Source organism: Nycticebus coucang, chromosome 2 (assembly GCF_027406575.1).
Source record: "Nycticebus coucang isolate mNycCou1 chromosome 2, mNycCou1.pri, whole genome shotgun sequence".
Taxonomy (NCBI): domain Eukaryota; kingdom Metazoa; phylum Chordata; class Mammalia; order Primates; family Lorisidae; genus Nycticebus; species Nycticebus coucang.
Window position 1 is genome coordinate 37,872,225 of NC_069781.1, and position 20,147 is coordinate 37,892,371.

Sequence of the window (20,147 nt, forward strand, 5' to 3'; positions counted from 1 at the left end):
CAACAAACAAATGGGACTTAATTAAGGTGAAAAACTTCTGCACAGTTAAAGACACAACAAGTAAAGCAAATAGATAACCTTCAGAATGAGAAAAGATATATGCTGCATGTTATGAATCTGACAAAGCGTTGATAACTACAATCTACAGAGAACTCAAATTAATCAATAAATAATAGAGCAAACAATCACTGGACAAAAGAAATGAACTGAACTATCTTTGAGGAAGACAGACGAAGGGCTAACAAACATATGAAAAAATGTTCATTGTCACTGATCATCAGACAAATGCAAATCAAAACCACTCTGAGATATCACCTAACCCCAGTGAGAACAGTCCCAGCTGGCATGGATGTGGAGAGAAGGGAATACTTTTATACTGTTGCTGAAACTGTAAACTAATATACGGCTTCTTTGGAAAGACGTATGGAGAGTCCTCGAAGAACTCAAATTAGACCTTATTATAAATTTGATCCCACAATCCCATTACTAGGCATCTACCCAGAAGAAAAAAATCATTTTATCATAAGGACATTTGCACTAGATTGTTTATCACAGCTCAATTAACAATTACCAAGATGTGGAAACAACCTAAATGCCCATCAACTCAAGAATGAATTAACAAACTGTGGTATATGTATACCATGAAATACTATTCAGCCACAAAAAGATGGAGGCTTTGACTTGGTGCCTGTAGCACAGTGGTTACAGCAACAGCCACATACACTGAGGCTGGTGGGTTCAAACCCGGCCCAGGCCTGCTAAACAACAATGACAACTACAAACAAAAAATAGCTGGTCATTGTGGTAGGCACCTGTAATCCTAGCTACTTGGGAGACTAAGTAATCACTTAAGCCCAAGAGTTTGAGGTTGCTGTGAGCTGTGATGCTACGGCACTCTATCAAGATTGACAAAGTGAAACTGTCTCAAAAAAAAAAAAAAATGGAGGCTTTAAATCTTTTGTATTAACTTGGATGAAGTAGAAACACATTCTTCTTAGTAAACTATCATAAAAATGGAAAAGCAATATCCAAGGTACTCAATACTAATATGAAGTCAGTAGATGATCTAATGTATGCCTACATAAGAGAAAAACTCAATTCACTTCAAGTAAAGGGGAGGGGGAAAGAGGGAGGCAGAAGAGGGGAGGGAAGAAGGGGATTGGTGTACTCCCACTTAATAGGCACAATGCACAATGTAAGGAGTTATGGCACCTCTTGGGTGCTGGACATGACTGCAAAAGGAGCTCTACCTAACAAATGCAAACACTGTAACCAAGCTGTCTGTACCCTCACATTAATCTGAAATTTAAAAAACAGATTAAGAATTAGTATAATTATTATACATTACCACCAATGGTCATGGATCTTGTCAAAGCAGGCTGTGATAAAGTTTCTTCATCATTAAACTGTTTCTTAAGCTCTTCTACAGATTCCAAATGGAGTTGGAGGAATTTTGCTATTGCTGTTGATGCTTCTTCTTTAACAGGATCTATCATTCTCTTCAGAAGTACTAGGTCATCCTTTTGTACTTTCAAACAAAGCTTCTCCATTTCTCGGATATTGGAGCGCAGTTGCTATAAAAGAAACATAATCATGAACGCCTCCATTTCATAGTATAAAATATCTTTATTTTGGGAAATAATTTGTTATAATGGTTTTGAATGGAAATGATTACAAATATTCTCTACAATAGAAAGTGTAGCATAATACTTTTCTATTTTCTATATCTCTGCCTGGCCTAATCGAGTATCTTTAGAACCCACATCCTCATACTTAGAATTGTTTCCTTCACTAAATGTCATTATTACAAAAGTGACAAATGCTTTTCATAATAAATCAAATACCACATAAACATATGAAGAGAAAGACATTTACCCACTTCACCAATCCCACATCCTCCCTTAACCCAATCCTTTCACATATTTCTCTTGGCTCATCACATAATTAACATACATAGGCTTTCCCTTTTGTTATAAAAAATGGATTATATGGCTCAGTACCTGTAGCACAGTGGTTACGGCGCCAGCCACATACACCCAAGTTGGCGAGTTCAAACCCAGCCTGGGCCAGCTAAACAACAATGGAAACTGCAACAAAAAATAGCTGGGTGTTGTGGCGGGTGACTGTAGTAGCAGCTACTTTGAAGACTAAAGCAAGAGAATTGCTTAAGCCCAAGAGTCTGAGGTTGCTGTGAGCTGTGATGCCATGGTACTCTACCCAGGGCAACATAGTGAGACTCTGTCTCAAAAAAAAAAAGGATTATATTATGCATAACAATCTATAATTTGTCATCTCACATCCCAGTTTAACAATATCATCATGGACATACCTCCTGCTCGATGGTTACACCATATTCCATAGTACAAATGTGGTATAATTTATTTAATCATTCATCAAGTGATCAACTGTCATTAATGTTATTTCCAGTCATCAGTTAATATAATATCAACTAAGAGATAAATATATTTGCATATAAATCTTAATATATTACATTAGTATATGATAGTAGTTAATATACTATATTAGCATTATATGATAGTATATACTAATATATTATTTTTGTAGGAATGATTCCCAGAAGCAGAAATATTCAAAGTATAATGTGCATTTTCATTTCAATAACTATTTTTTTCAAAAAAGGCTGTAATAATTCGCACTACCACCAAAGTATAAGTGCCTATTTTCCCACATTACCAGTACTTCATATTGTCTCCCCGTAATTTTACTCTGCACTTCCTTCTAAATGAAGTTGTTGGATTTTTATCAGTGATGTTTTCCCCCTTTTAAAAAAATAACGATTAGGCAGGCGTGGTGGCTCGTGTCTGTAATCCTAGCACTCTGGGAGGAAGAAGTGGGAGGATCGCCTGAGCTCACAAGTTCAAGACCAGCCTGAGCCAGAGTGAGACCTCATATCTAAAATAGCTGGGCATTGTGGTGGGCACCTGTAGTCCCAACTACTTGGGAGGCTAAGGCAAGAGAATGGCTTGAGTCCAAGAGTCTGAGGTTGCTATGAGCTGTGATACCATGGCTCTCTACCAAGGGTGACAAAGTAAGACTCTGTCTCAAAAGAAAAAAAAAAAAGTCTGACTGATATTAGAGCTTTTACTTTTCCGTTTCTGGTTAGATTAGCCAAAAGTTTGAGGAGAAATAACAACAGACAACTCAGAAATCAAAAAAATCCTCAATGATTACTATAAAAAACTCCTATTCTTAGAAATATGAAAATCTGGTAGAAACGGACCAATACCTTGAAACATGCCACCTTCGTAGACTCAGCCAGAAAGAATGAGAAACACTGAATAGACCTACATCAGCACTGAAATAGCATCAACAATACAAACCCCCACCCCCAAAAGAAAAGTCTGGGACCAGATGGCTTCACATCAGAATTCTACCAAACCTTCTGAGAGGAAATAGTACCTATATTACATAACCTTTTCCAAAACATAGAAAAAGAAGGAATACTCCCCAACACATCCTATGAAGCAAATATCAGCCTGATCCCCAAACCAGGAAAAGACCCAACAAAAACAGAAAACTATAGACCAATATCATTAATGAATATTGATGCAAAAATATTCAATAAGATCCTAGCAAACAGAATTCAACAACACATCAAAAAAATTATACACCATGATAAAGTCAGTTTTATCACAGGGTTACAAGGCTGGTTTAACATACGTAAATCCATAAATATAATACATCACATAAATAAAATAAAAAACAAAGACCAATGATTCTCTCAATTGATGCAGAAAAAGCTTTTGATTATATCCAACACCCTTTCATGATCAGAACACTCAAGAAAATAGGCTTAGAAGAGTCATTTCTGAAACTGATAGAGGCCATCTACAGCAAACCCATAGCCACTATCATACTGAATGGAGTAAAATTGAAAACATTTCCACTCAGATCTGGAACTAGGCAAGGATGCCCATTGTCTTCACTGATATTCAACATAGTAAAGGAAGTTCCAGCCATCACAATCATGCAAAAGAAGGGGATCAAGGGTATTCAAATGGGGTCAGAGGAGATCAAACTCTCACTCTTTATGGATGATATGATCCTAGACCTGGAAAATCCCAGAGACTTAACTACAAAACTCTTAGAAGTGATGAGGGAATCCAGCACTGTCTCAGGATACAAGATCAATACTTACAAATCAGTAGATTTTATATATGCCAACAATAGTCAAACTGAAAATATAGTCAAGGACTCTATTCCCTTTCGCAGTAGTGCCAAAGAAGTTGAAATATCTGGGAATTTATCTAACAAAGGACATGAAAGATCTCTACAAAGAGAATTATGAAACTCTGAGAAAAGGAATAACTGTCGATGTTAACAAATGGAAAAACATACCATGCTCATGGTTGGGAAGAATCAACATTGTTAAAACAATCCAATAGCAATGTACAAATTTAATGCAATTCCTATTAAAGCACCATCACCATACTTTAAAGAGCTTGAAAAAATAGCAGTTCATTTTATATGGAATCAGAAAAAAGCTCAAATAGCAAATACATTACTCAGAAATAAAAACAGATCAGGAGGTATCACGTTACCAGACTTCAAGCTATACTATAAATCTATAGTGATCAAAACAGCCTGGTACTGAAATAAACATAGAGAGGTAGATGTATGGAACAGAACAGAGAAACAAGAGATGAACCCAACCACTTATAGTCATTTGATTTTTGACAAACCTATCAAAAACATTCAGTGGGGAAAAGATTCCCTAAACAAATGGTGCTGGTGAACTGGCTGGCGGCCTGTAGAAGAATGAAACTGAAACCCCATCTCTCATCATTAACAAAGATTGATTCTCACTGGATAAAAGATCTAAACTTAAGATATGAAACTATAAAAATATTAGAAGAGAGTACAGGGAAAACATTTGAAAAAATCGGCCTGGGAGAATTCTTTCTGAAGGGGAACCCCATGGAAGTTGAAGCAACACCAAAATTATATTACCGGGATCTGCTCAAACTAAAAAGCTTCTGTATAGCCAAGCACACAGTAAATAAAGCAAACAGCCTTCAGAATGGGAAAAGATATTTGCACATTATGCTTCTGACAAAGGTCTGAAATTCAGAATCCACACAGATCTCAAATTAATCATTAAGAAAAAAACAAATAACCCCATTTCAATGTGGGCAAGAGACTTGAATAGAAACTTCTATGAAGAAGACAGGCACATGGCCTACAAACACATAAAAAAAAGCTCACCTCTTTAACCATCAGAGAAATGCAAATCAAAACCACTTTGAGATATCACCTAACACCAGTAAGATTAGACCACATAACAAAATCCCAAAACTACAGATGTTGGCTTGGATGTGGAGAGAAGGGAACACTTCTACACTGCTGGTGGGAATGCAAGCTAATACAGCCTTTTTGGAAAGAAGCTTGAAGAATACTCAAGGAACTAAAAAGTGGAAATACCATTTGATCCTGCAATCCCCCTATTAGGTATTGACCCAGATGATCAAAAATCATTTTACAACAATGACATATGCACCAAAATGCTTACTGTAGCCCAATTCATAATTGCCAAGTCATGGAAGCAGACCAAGTGCCCATCAAGGGATTAACAAATTATGGTGTATATACACCATAGAATACTATGCAGCCATAAAAAAGATGGAGACTTCACATCTTTTATATTTACCTGGATGGAGGTGGAACATATTCCTCTTAGTAAAGTATCTCAAGAAGGAAAAAAAAGTATCCAATGTACTCAGTACTACTATGAAATCAGTATATACTTATCTACACATTCATAGGAATGGTAAAACATAACTATAGTCCAGAGAGAAGAAGGGAACAGGAAAGAGACGGAAGGGGAAGGGAGTTGGCCGAGAGGAGGGAGGGTATTTGGGCGGACCTAAACTAATGTGCATAATGCAACAATACATTTCTAACTATTAAGAATAGAGTGTTAATGTCTTACCACAACAAATAAGTAAGCGAGGATATGGTTATGTTAATCAATTAGATGCAAGCATTCCACATTGTATATCAAATCAGCACATTGTACCTCATAAATTCATTAATGTATAGTTATGATTTAATAAAGAATTAAAAAATCTATTAGCTTATTCAAATTTTCCTCTAACATGTTGATATAATGAATTATGTGTAGATTTCATGGTATAGAATCATCTTTACATTCCTGGGATAACGTTGCTGTTCTTATAATTCTTTAATATACTGTTGGATTCAATTTCCTAGTATTTTATTTAGAACTTTAGCATATACTAGGTCTGACAATTAAATTCACAACACTGTGCACAGAATTGACAAAAACATTACAAAAATTTGTTAAATTGTGGGTCAAAATCATTAGTTGACTGTGAGGAAAATAACAGACCAAGCAAACACTGATAGAGAAACTGTTACGAAAATCTTTTTTTTTTTTTAATATATACCTCATCTTGTTTACTTAATTATTGTGTTAAGACATTTATACTCTATACTTAATAGATTTGACATGTACCCTTGCATTATGCACCATAGGTGTGATCCCACCATTCACCCTTCCTCGATCTGACCTCCCCCCCTCTTTCATCCTGGGCCATAGTTGTGATCTATTCTTATATGAAAGTGTCAGTGACTGTAAATTGGTTTCATAATAGTACTGAGCACATTGGATATTTTTTCTTACATTATTGAGATAGTTTACTAAGTAGGATATGTTCCAGCTCCATCCATGTAAACGTAAAAGAGGTAAAGTTTCCATCTTTTTTTAAGGCTACATAATATTCCATGGTATACATATACCACAATTTGTTAATCCATTCATGTGTCAATGGGCACTTGGGCTTCTTCCATGACTTGACTATTATGAATTGAGCTGCAATGAACAATCTGGTACAGATATCTTTGTTATAAAGTGATTTTTGGTCTTTTGGATATACACCTAGTAGAAGAATTGCAGGATCAAATGACAGGTCTACTTTTAGATCCCTGAGTATGCTCTATACTTCTTTCCAAAAGGGATATATTAGCTGGCACTCCCACCATGTTAGGAAAATCTTAACTGAAAATCTTGGTATAAGAAGGGTATGTGCAAAAAATGGGCTCTTGTATCACACAATGCACCAGCTCCCATGGTACTGTTGTGAAGGAGTTTTTAGCCAGTAAACAAATAACTGTTCAAGAAGCTGGCACAACCCCCCCCCCCACACTCACCTGATCTGGCCCCCAATGACTTTTCTTCTCCTAAAGATAAATTTTGAGGACATTTTGATGACATTCAGGACATCAAGAGTACTATGATGACACCTCTGATTGCCATTCCAGAAAAAGAGTTCCAAAGTTGAAGAGTGGACTAGGCACTGGCACTGGTGCATAGCTTCCCAAAGGGAGTACTTTGAAGATGACCATACTGATTATCAGCAATGAGGTAGATAGCATTTTCTCTCAGAGTTCACAAACTTAATTGTCAGATCGTGTATATGCTTAAAGATCCTAATAATAAAGTTCCAATAATATGCGTGTCACATGCACACAATTTGTGTGTTCATATTACAAGGTTAAACTCACTTTAACAAGGTTTAAGGCTGGGCCAGCTTTTGAAATAGGAGCTTTCTCTCTTTTTCAATAGTGTACACTTCGAAAACAAAGAAACACTATTCTCTGAAGATTAAATAGAACTAATATGCAAGAATGATCTATGTATGATGTTTCTAGGAGGTTATAGATGTCTATTCATATAATATTTTAAATTCTTTCCCCCTAAAGTGGCTTTGTGAATATTAATGCAAATACTATATAGCTATCAAAAAGTATTAATTTCTTTAGTTAATTTCTCTACTGCCTACTCTGAGTTGTTACATTATTACACTTCACATTATTACATATAGAGAAAATAAGTCATTGGCTCATGTCTATAATCCCAGCACTTTGGGAGACTGAGGCAGAAGGATAGCTTGCGGCCATAAATTCAAGACCAGTCTAGGCAACATAGCAAGATCTCACCTCTACAAAAATATTTGTTTAAAAATTAGCCAGGTGGAGGGGAGGAGAGCAAGATGGCGGCCAAGTAACAGCTTCCTTGCGTATGGGCACCGTGAGTCTGGGGAGATAGGACTCCAGGCATCTCCGGCTGCTGGGATCTGCCTATCATCACCCCTGTGAGGATACAGGGAGTCAGCGAGAGTCTTCTGGATCCCAAGAGGAGGACTAAAACAGTGGAAAACCGGCAAATGCTTGCGTGTGTTCAGTCTAAACCTGCCCGCAACTGTAAGTTCAGTAGCAGCGAGACTGCAAACCGGAAAGGCCTTACCTGTGAACTGTGTTGGTGTCTTTGGACTTGGCACTGAGTTGAACTGCCTTGGGGAGAGCCTGAGCGGGAGTGCGGAGAACTCTGGCCGTTGTCTAGGGCCCCAGTCTGAGCCGCTGAGCCAGACGGAGCTAATAGTGTTTGGCTGTGGGCCACAGGAAGCCATTGTGAGTGATCTACCCCGGCAATCTCCGCCCTCAGGGTCACAGAGCTAGAATCGGGTGGGAGCCGGTAACCTAGCAACTGAGTAGCCTAAGGGTGGGGTCTGAGCCGCCTTGCAGACCTAACCCTCAGGGGCAGAGTGAGACCGGTTTTGGCACACTGGGTAAGCGGATAGACACTTCAGCAGTGATTCCAGCGACAAGCACTTGGGAAAGCTTCTGCTCAGCAAGTTTACAAGTTCAAAGTGCCTTTTAAGTGGGCTGAAGAGAGATTTAGGGTGTCTACCTGCTGGGGTTTGAGAAATCAGCAGCCTCCAGTCATATCAGAACTGTGATTAACATCTCATACCCTAGAAGACCACGTGTTGCCCAGACAATATTCAACAAAATATACATACTGCTTTGTTTTTGGTTGTGTTTTTTTTGTTGTTGTTTGTATGGTTGTTTTTTTGTTTATTTTGATGTTTTTGATGTTGTTTTGTTTTTTAATTTCAACCTTTTCCATACAGATCTTTTTTCTTTCTCAATTTTTCCAGTTTAATTATAATTTCCCATTGCTGCCTTTTTCAATAACTAGAACTTCATTTTTGCTAGGGTTTCTACCGTTATTATTTGGTTTTTCACCCAACTTTATCCTGTAAAGTTTTCTGTCTACTTGTTTTGGTTTAATTTACAGCATTTTTGTCTTTCCTCTCTACTTGGTGGAGGTGGGGTACTGTGTCTGATTAGGTTAGCAAAGAGCTGCTGACCTCAAGGGAACCACCCAACTGGGCACCCCCAGAAGGTGGGTTTTCTTTAAGGTTGTGTCAAAGTACCCTACTGTACACCTATATTGCTCTGTCTCCCTCTTTCTGTGCCTCTTTTCCTTTTGTCAATATTCTTTTAACCCACCCCCTCTCCTTTCTCTAATTTTTTTTTTTCTTTTCACTCGGTCCTCCTTTCTTTCATCTTTTTCTTGCTCTTCAACCTTCTCACCCTTCTGGTCCTGTATCAAAAGGACTCACTGAACCCTTAGTCCACAGGCACGAGAACTTAAAGAGCAAGAGGAAGTGAAAGGAAAATTAGGGCAAGGAACCAGATAAAAGAAATCACTCATGAGGAAGAATCAGCATAAAACTCCAGGCAACATGAAGAACCAGTCCAGAACAACCCTGCCAAGGGACCATGAGGTAGCTACTGCATAGGATTCTGCCTGTAAAGAAATTTTAGGAATGACAGAAAGGGAATTTAGAAAACACATGATGAAAACAATGAAAGAAATGATGGAAACAATGAAGGAAAAGGCCAATAAAGTGAAAAATAACCAAAAGGAAATCCAAAAACAGAATCAAATAAGAGATGAACGATATGAAGAATATAAAAAGGATATAGTAGAGCTGAAGGAACTGAAACAGTCAATTAGGGAACATAAAGATGCAATGGAAAGTATCAGCAACAGGTTAGACCATGCAGAAGAAAGTATTTCAGAGGTAGAAGACAAAGTTTTTGAGATAACTCAGATAGTAAAAGAGGCAGAAAAGAAGAGAGAGAAAGCAGAACGTTCGCTGTCAGAATTATGGGACTTAATGAAGCATTCCAACATACGAGTTATAGGAATTCCAGAAGGGGAAGAAGAATGCCCCAGAGGAATGGAAGCCATACTAGAGAATATTATAAAAGAAAATTTCCCAAACATCACCAAAGATTCTGACACACTGCTTTCAGAGGGCTATCGGACCCCAGGTCGCCTCAACTCTAACCGAGCTTCTCCAAGACACATTGTGATGAACCTGTCCAAAGTCAAGACAAAAGAAAAGATTCTGCAAACTGCCAGGAGTAAGCGCCAGTTGACCTACAGGGGCAAATCCATCAGAGTGACCGCAGACTTCTCTAATGAAACTTTCCAAGCAAGAAGACAATAGTCATCTACCTTTACTCTACTTAAACAGAAAAATTTCCAGCCCAGAATTCTGTACCCTGTTAAGCTAAGCTTAAAAATTGACAGAAAAATCAAATCATTTACGGATATACAAACATTGAGGAAATTCTCTGCAACAAGACCAGCTCTACAGGAAATACTTCAACCTGTTCTGCACACTGACCACCACAATGGATCAGAAGCAAAGTAAGAACTCAGAAATTAAACGACAGAACCTAACCTCCACAATTATGCAAAAGATAAAACTAAGCAATGGACTCTCACAAAATAAGATGAATAGAATACTACCACATTTATCAATTATCTCAATAAATGTTAATGGCTTGACTTCCCCACTGAAGAGACACAGATCGGCTGACTGGATTAAAAAACACAAGCCATCTATTTCTGTCTGCAAGAAACACATCTGGCTTCAAAAGACAAATTAAAGCTCCGAGTCAAGGGTTGGAAGACAACTTTTCAGGCAAATGGAATTCAGAAGAAAAGAGGAGTTGCAATCTTATTTTCAGATACATGTCGATTTAAAGCAACTAAAGTCAAAAAAGACACAGATGGTCACTTTATATTGGTCAAGGGAAAAATACAACAAGAAGATGTTTCGATTCTAAATATTTATGCACCCAATTTAAATGCTCCCAGATTCTTGAAACAGATCTTACTCAGTCTGAGCAATATGATATCTGATAATACCATAATCACAGGGGACTTTAACACTCCTCTTACAGAGCTGGACAGATCCTCTAAACAGAAATTAAACAAAGATATAAGAGATTTAAATGAGACCCTAGAACAACTGTGCTTGATAGACGCATATAGAACACTCCATCCCAAAGATAAAGAATATACATTCTTCTCTTCACCCCATGGAACATTTTCCAAAATTGATCATATCCTGGGACACAAAACAAATATCAACAGAATCAAAAGAATGGAAATTTTACCTTGTATCTTCTCAGACCATAAGGCACTAAAGGTGGAACTCAACTCTAACAAAAACGCTCGACCCCACACAAAGGCATGGAAATTAAACAATCTTCTGTTGAATAACAGATGGGTGCAGGAAGAAATAAAACAGGAAATCATTAACTTCCTTGAGCATAACAACAATGAAGACACAAGCTACCAAAACCTGTGGGATACTGCAAAAGCACTTTTGAGAGAAAAATTCATTGCTTTAGATGCCTACATTCAAAAAACAGAAAGAGAGCACATCAATAATCTCACAAGCCATCTTATGGAATTGGAAAAAGAAGAACAATCTAAGCCTAAACTCAGGAGAAGAAAAGAAATATCCAAAATCAAATCAGAGATCAATGAAATTGAAAACAAAAGAACCATTCAGAAAATTAATGAAACAAGGAGTTGGTTTTTTGAAAAAATAATAAAATAGATAAACCATTGGCCAGAATAATGAGGAATAGAAAAGTAAAATCTCTAGTAACCTCAATCAGAAATGATAAAGGGGAAATAACAACTGATCCCACAGAGATACAAGAGATCATCTCTGAATACTACCATAAACTCTATGCCCAGAAATTTGACAATGTGAAGGAAATGGATCAATATTTGGAATCACACCCTCTCCCTAGACTTAGCCAGGAAGAAATAGACCTCCTGAACAGACCAATTTCAAGCACTGAGATCAAAGAAACAATAAAAAAGCTTCCAACCAAAAAATGCCCTGGTCCAGATGGCTTCACTCCAGAATTCTATCAAACCTTCAAGGAAGAGCTTATTCCTGTACTGCAGAAATTATTCCCAAAAATTGAGGAAGAAGGAATCTTCCCCAACACATTCTATGAAGCAAACATCACCCTGATACCAAAACCAGGAAAAGACCCAAACAAAAAGGAGAATTTCAGACCAATCTCACTCATGAACATAGACGCAAAAATTCTCAACAAAATCCTAGCCAATAGATTACAGCTTATCATCAAAAAAGTCATTTATCATGATCAAGTAGGCTTCATCCCAGGGATGCAAGGCTGGTTTAACATACGCAAGTCTATAAACGTTATCCACCATATTAACAGAGGCAAAAATAAAGATCACATGATCCTCTCAATAGATGCAGAAAAAGCATTTGATAAAATCCAGCATCCTTTTCTAATTAGAACACTGAAGAGTATAGGCATAGCTGGCACATTTCTAAAACTGATTGAAGCTATCTATGACAAACCCACAGCCAATATTTTACTGAATGGAGTAAAACTGAAAGCTTTTCCTCTTAGAAATGGAACCAGACAAGGTTGTCCTCTGTCACCTTTACTATTCAACGTAGTGCTGGAAGTTCTAGCCAATACAATTAGGCAAGACAAGGAAATAAAGGGAATCCAAATGGGAGCAGAGGAGGTCAAACTCTCCCTCTTTGCTGACGACATGATCTTATACTTAGAGAACCCCAAAGACTCAACCACAAGACTCCTAGAAGTCATCAAAAAATACAGTAATGTTTCAGGATATAAAATCAATGTCCACAAGTCAGTAGCGTTTGTGTACACCAATAACAGTCAAGATGAGAAGCTAATTAAGGACACAACTCCCTTCACCATAGTCTCAAAGAAAATGAAATACCTAGGAATATACCTAACGAAGGAGGTGAACGACCTCTATAAAGAAAACTATGAAATCCTCAGAAAGGAAATAGCAGAGGATATTAACAAATGGAAGAACATACCATGCTCATGGATGGGAAGAATCAACATTGTTAAAATATCTATACTTCCCAAAGCAATCTACCTATTCAATGCCATTCCTATCAAAATACCAACATCGTACTTTCAAGATTTGGAAAAAATGATTCTGCGTTTTGTATGGAACCGGAAAAAACCCCGTATAGCTAAGGCAGTTCTCTGTAACAAAAATAAAGCTGGGGGCATCAGCATACCAGATTTTAGTCTGTACTACAAAGCCATAGTGCTCAAGACAGCATGGTACTGGCATAAAAACAGAGACCTAGACACTTGCAATCGAATTGAAAACCAAGAAATGAAACTAACATTTTACAACCACCTAATCTTTGATAAACCAAACAAGAACATACCTTGGGGGAAAGACTCCCTATTCAATAAATGGTGTTGGGAGAACTGGATGTCTACATGTAAAAGACTGAAACTGGACCCACACCTTTCCCCACTCACAAAAATTGATTCAAGATGGATAAAGGATTTAAATTTAAGGCATGAAACAATAAAAATCCTCAAAGAAAGCATAGGAAAAACACTGGAAGATATTGGCCTGGGGAAAGACTTCATGAAGAAGACTGCCATGGCAATTACCAACAAAAACAAAAATAAATAAATGGGACTTCATTAAACTGAAAAGCTTCTGTAAGCTAAGGAGACAATAGCCAAAGCAAAGAGACAACCTACACAATGGGAAAGGATATTTGCATATTTTCAATCAGACAAAAGCTTGATAACTAGGATCTATAGAGAACTCAAATTAATCCACATGAGAAAAGCCAACAGTCCCTTATATCAATGGGCAAGAGACATGAATAGAACCTTCTCTAAAGATGACAGACGAATGGCTAACAAACACATGAAAAAATGTTCATCATCTCTATATATTAGAGAAATGCAAATCAAAACAACCCTGAGATATCATCTAACCCCAGTGAGAATGGCCCACATCACAAACTCTCAAAACTGCAGATGCTGGCGTGGATGTGGAGAGAAGGGAACACTTTTACACTGCTGGTGGGACTGCAAACTAGTACAACCTTTCTGGAAGGAAGTATGGAGACACCTCAAAGCACTCAAGCTAGACCTCCCATTTGATCCTGCAATCCCATTACTGGGCATCTACCCAGAAGGAAGAAAATCCTTTTATCATAAGGACACTTGTACTAGACTGTTTATTGCAGCTCAATTTACAATCGCCAAAATGTGGAAACAGCCTAAATGCCCACCAACCCAGGAATGGATTAACAAGCTGTGGTATATGTACACCATGGAATACTATTCAGCCATTAAAAAAAATGGAGACTTTACATCCTTTGTATTAACCTGGATGGAAGTGGAAGACGTTATTCTTAGTAAAGCATCACATGAATGGAGAAGCATGAATCCTATGTACTCAATTTTGATATGAGGACAATTAATGACAATTATGGTTATGGGGGGGGAGGAAAAGCAGAAAGAGGGACGGAGGGAGGGGGATGGGGCCTTGGTGTGTGTCACACTTTATGGGGGCAAGATATGATTGCAGGAGGGACTTTGCCTAACAATTGCAATCAATGTAACCTGGCTTATTCTACCCTCAATGAATCCCCAATAATAATAATAAAAAAAAAAAGATTAGCCATGTGAGTGCCTATAGTCCTAACTACTCAGGATGCTCAGGTGGGAGAATCACTTCAGCTCAGGTGTTGAGGTTACAGTGAGCTATGAGTCCCACCATGAAACTCCAGCCTAGACAACAGCCTATATCTAAAAAAAGAAAAAAAAATCAACTTATTACTTCTTCAGGATTTACTAAGTTAACTAGTAGCAAGGCTGGGGTTAAAATCAGGTAGTCCTACAAACCTAGCACTGTTTACAAATTATAATCATAATATGCCTATCTATGTATCTTTTTTTCCGCCATCTATATATCTTAATACAATGTAAATTTCCACTTTACTGCAGTAAAACTAAAATCAATTCTGGAAAACAATGGTTTAGTTACAAACTAAAACATCTTATAAGATTTTCTGGGTGGGGGCGGCACCTGTGGCTCAGTGAGTAGGGCGCCGGCCCCATATACCGAGGGTGGCGGGTTCAAACCCAGCCCCGGCCAAACTGCAACAAAAAAATAGCCGGGCGTTGTGGCGGGCACCTGTAGTCCCAGCTACTCGGGAGGCTCAGGCAAGAGAATCGGGTACGCCCAAGAGTTAGAGGTTGCTGTGAGCCGTGTGACGCCACGGCACTGTACCCGAGGGCGCTACAGTGAGACTCTGTCTCTACAAAAAAAAAAAGATTTTCTGGGTAAATAAAAAAGTTGAGCAACAACAACAAAAATAAACAAATGGGACTTCATTAAACTGAAAAGCTTCTGTACAGCTAAGGAGACAATAACCAAAGCAAAGAGACAACCTACACAATGGGAAAGGATATTTGCATATTTTCAATCAGACAAAAGCTTGATAACTAGGATCTATAGAGAACTCAAATTAATCCACATGAAAAAAGCCAACAATCCGATATATCAATGGGCAAGAGACATGAATAGAACTTTCTCTAAAGACGACAGACAAATGGCTAACAAACACATGAAAAAATGTTCATCATCTCTATATATTAGAGAAATGCAAATCAAAACAACCCTGAGATATCATCTAACCCCAGTGAGAATGGCCCACATCACAAACTCTCAAAACTGCAGATGCTGGCGTGGATGTGGAGAGAAGGGAACACTTTTACACTGCTGGTGGGACTGCAAACTAGTACAACCTTTCTGGAAGGAAGTATGGAGACACCTCAAAGCACTCAAGCTAGACCTCCCATTTGATCCCGCAATCCCATTACTGGGCATCTACCCAGAAGGAAAAAAAATCCTTTTATCATAAGGACACTTCTACTAGACTGTTTATTGCAGCTCAATTTACAATCGCCAAAATGTGGAAACAGCCTAAATGCCCACCAACCCAGGAATGGATTAACAAGCTGTGGTATATGTACACCATGGAATACTATTCAGCTATTTAAAAAAATGGAGACTTTACATCCTTCGTATTAACCTGGATGGACATGGAAGACGTTATTCTTAGTAAAGCATCACAAGAATGGAGAAGCATGAATCCTATGTACTCAATTTTGATATGAGGACAATTAATGACAATTATGGTTATGGGGGGGGAAACAGAAAGAGGGAAGGAGGGAGGTGGGTGGGGCTTTGGTGTGTGTCACACTTTATGCGGGCAAGACATGATTGCAAGAGGGACTTTACCTAACAATTGCAATCAGTGTAACCTGGCTTATTGTACCCTCAATGAATCCCCAACAATAAAAAAAAAAAAAAAAAGTTGTTCCTCTATCTTGTCATGACTCTATACTTCCTTTAACCTTATCTCTATTGTGTTACCATGCCAGTATGTATATGAGCTGGGATAACTGGATTATAGATTTAAAATATGTAAGTTGTAGGCATTAACATGTAAAAATTACATAACCTTAAGAAGGCCCACATGATCATCTAATCCAACCTCATACTTTTATAATAAGGAACGTAGTGTCCACATGATTACAATGGCAGGATTAGGACTACAGCCCTGGTCTCAATTTCCGAACAATACTGTTTCTAACAGATCACCATTTCCTGCCTGTGTGACTCCTTTCTGGACAACTGTAAAGCTTGGTTATAAGTTGCCAGATAGTGTGTAGAGACATTTTGGGCAATATTATCTTAGAGAGGTATTAAAATTTTTCTGCAGCCATACTTAATGATCATTTTTCTGTGATATATTCTTCTTCCTCTGTTACAGAATTAGTACATATGTCTGTGTCCCAAGTCAAATTATAGTATCCACCTAACAACTCTATTACTATGAACAAAAGGGAAATTTTTAAGGAAAAGAAAGGAAAGCCTATTGAAGTATAAAATCTGACACCATGGCACTCTACCCAGGGTGACAAAGTGAAACTCTGTCTCATTAAAAAAAAAAAAAAGCTCAGACAAGAGTTTTGATAAGCTAATTCTAAAATGTTTATGAAAGTGCACAGGGCTGAGACTAAACAAATCACTTTTGAGGAAGAAGGTAGGAGAACTGCCTTTATTAGATCAAGACTGATTATAAAGCCACAAGAATAGAAAAATATACAAGGAAATAGCCCTTTGTTATAACAAAGGTGACACTGCAAAGCAATTCTGGAAAAAAAAATGATGTTCCTAAAACATTATAATTAGTCATTTGGGTATCTTTACTGGAAAAAAGAAAACTGGATACATCTCAGGCCATACATAATAATCAGATGGACTGCAGAATTAAATGGCAAAGGCAAAACAGTAACACTTATTAAACAAGAGGATATCTTCGTGACCTTGGGATAGGAAAGATTTCTTAAACATGGCATAAAAGTTATCACCCATAAACGACTGATAATTTTGACTATATTAAATTAACTTCTAGTTATCCAGAGATACTGCTAAGACAGTGCAAAGATAAACCACTGAGGGCAGAAGATAACTGCAACACACATCACTGATAAAAATGTCATAGGCAGAATACACATATATAAAGAACTCTTACAAATCAAAATAATGACAAATAACTAAAGAAATGTAGGCAATAGGGACTTCTCATAAACAAATGAAGAGATATTTGATCTCATCAGATCAATGTAAATTAAAACCACAGTTACCCATTGGAACAGTTAAAGTATGACAAAACTAAATATGGTATTAGTAAGATGTAGTGCCCCCAGGAATTTGCATTCATTTCTGGACAGAGAGTAAAGTTAGTACAACTATTTTGTTTTGATGTTTTCCTTTATTGTTTTCAGGTTAATTGAGGGTATAAAGAATTAGGTTATAATGTTTGCATTTGTTAGGTAAAGTCCCTCTTATAATGGTGTCCTGCCCCCAAGAATTGTGCCATATACCCTAACATTATGCCCATTAAGTGGGAGCACACCTATCTCCCTTTCTTGTCCCTCTCCCCACTCCCTCATTCCTTCATACCCCCATCTTGAATTGATTTGAGTTTTCCACTTATGTGAGTGTGTATTAGATCATCTACTGGCTTCATATTAATATTGACTACATTGAATTCTTGTTTCTCCATTCTTGTGGTGCTTTAAGAAGAAAAATGTGCTCCAACTCCATCCAGGTTAATACAAAAGATATAAAATATCCATCTTTTTAATGGCTGAATTCCATGGTATACATATACCACAGCTTGTTAATTCTTTCCTGGGTTGGTGGGGATTTAGGTTGTTTCCACGTTTTGGTGATTGTAAATTGAGCTGCAATAAACAGAAAAGGGTCTGTTAATGTCTCTTGCCCAGTGGTAGAAGGATTGCTCTTTTTTTGTTAACTTGAGCTCTATGTAGATTCTAGTTAACAACTCTTTGTCAGATTCATACCCTGAAAATATCTTTTCTCATTATGAAAGTTGTCTTTTTGCTTTACTTGTGTGCCTAGCTGTGCAGAAGCTTTTCAGCTTAATTAAGTCCCATTTGGTTTTTTTTTGCATGTGTGTTGTTGTTGCAATTGCTGCTGAAGTCTCTGTCATAAAATCTTCAGTCCAACATCATCAAAAGTTTTCCCATACTTTTTTCTAAGATTTTTATTGTTTCATGTCTTAGATTTAAATCTTTTATCCATCTTCAGTCAATTTTTGTAAGTGGTGAAAGGTATGGGTCCAGTTTCAGTCTTTTACAGTGGTTATCCAGTTCTCCCAGAACCATTTATTGAATAGGGATTCTTTTCCCTAGTGTATGCATTTGGCAATAAGAGACTGGTTTCATCTCTTGGTTTTCTATTCTATTCTATATGTCTATGTCTCTATTTTTGTGCCTATACCATGCTGTTTTGATTACTATGGCATTGTAATATAACCTGAAGTCTGGTAGAGTGATGCCTCTGGCTTCGTTTATTTTTATTTTTATTTTTTTATTGTTGGGGATTCATTGAGGGTACAATAAGCCAGGTTACATCGACTGCAATTGTTAGGCAAAGTCCCTCTTGCAATCATGTCTTGCCCCTCTGGCTTTGTTTTTATTACCAAGAATAGCCTTGGCTACATAGATTTTTTTTTCTGGTTCCATACAAAACAAAGTACTACTTTTTTTTAGTTCTTCAAAGTATAATATTGGTATTTTAATGAGGTTTGCACTGAATTTGTAGATTGCTTTGGGTAGAATAGTCAGTTTAACAATGTTGATTCTTCCCAGCCAAGAGCATAGTACATTCTTCCATTTTGTTATAATGTCTTCTGCTATTCCTTTTCTTAGGGTTTCATAATTCTCTTTATAAAGATCCTTCACCTCTTTAGTTAGGTATGTTCCTAAGTATTTTATTTTTCTCTGAAGCTACTGTGAAGGGACTTGTGTCCTTGATTTGATTCTCAACTTTGCTGTTATTGGTATATTCAAGGAGCTACTGATTTGTGGATGTTGATTTTATAACTTGAGACATTTTTGTATTTCCAGATCACTTTCAGGAGTTTTGTGGTTGAGTCTCTGGGGTTTCCTAAGTATAAGATTATATAATCAGCAAAGAGTGAGAGTTTGACCTCTTCTGCTCCCATCCGGATACCCTTTAAATCTTTCTCTTGCCTGATTACATTAGCTAGAGCTTCCAGCACAATGTTGAATAACAGTGGCAATAGCTGACATCCTGTTTTACTCCATTCAGTATGTTAGCTGTGGGTTTGTCATAAATGGTTTCAATCAGTTTAAGAAATGTGCCACCTATGCCTATTTTCTTAAGTGTTCTTTTTAGAAAAGATGCTGAATTTTGTCAAATGCTTTTCTGCATCTATTGAGAGGATCAATATGGTCTTTGTTTTTGCTTTTATTGACATGGTGAATTACATTTAAGGATTTGCATATGTTAAAGCAGGCTCACATCCCTGGGATGAAGCCTACTTGTGATGTATAATTTCTTTAATGTGTAACTGCAATCTATTAGCTAAGATTTTGTTGAGTATTTTTGCATTGATATTCACTACTGAAATTGGTCTGTAGCTCTCCTTTTTAGTTAGGTCCTTTCCTGGTTTTGGAATCAGAGTGAGGTTTCCTTCATAGAAGGTGCTGCAGAAGGTTCCTGCCTTCCCAGTATTTTTATTTATTTATTTATT

At 37.3% G+C, this 20,147-nt stretch overlaps 1 protein-coding gene across 7 annotated transcripts in view; it reads right to left on the reverse strand.

Annotated features, from left to right (window-relative positions):
* Positions 1-20,147, reverse strand: part of STX17 (syntaxin 17) — an 89,386-nt gene that overhangs the window by 17,530 nt on the left and 51,709 nt on the right. For all 7 annotated transcript variants that reach the window (XM_053567605.1, XM_053567641.1, XM_053567659.1 and 4 more), the window contains exon 4: positions 1,349-1,574. In XM_053567605.1, coding sequence (XP_053423580.1) covers positions 1,349-1,574 — 226 coding nt within the window. The remainder of the gene's footprint in view (positions 1-1,348; positions 1,575-20,147) is intronic.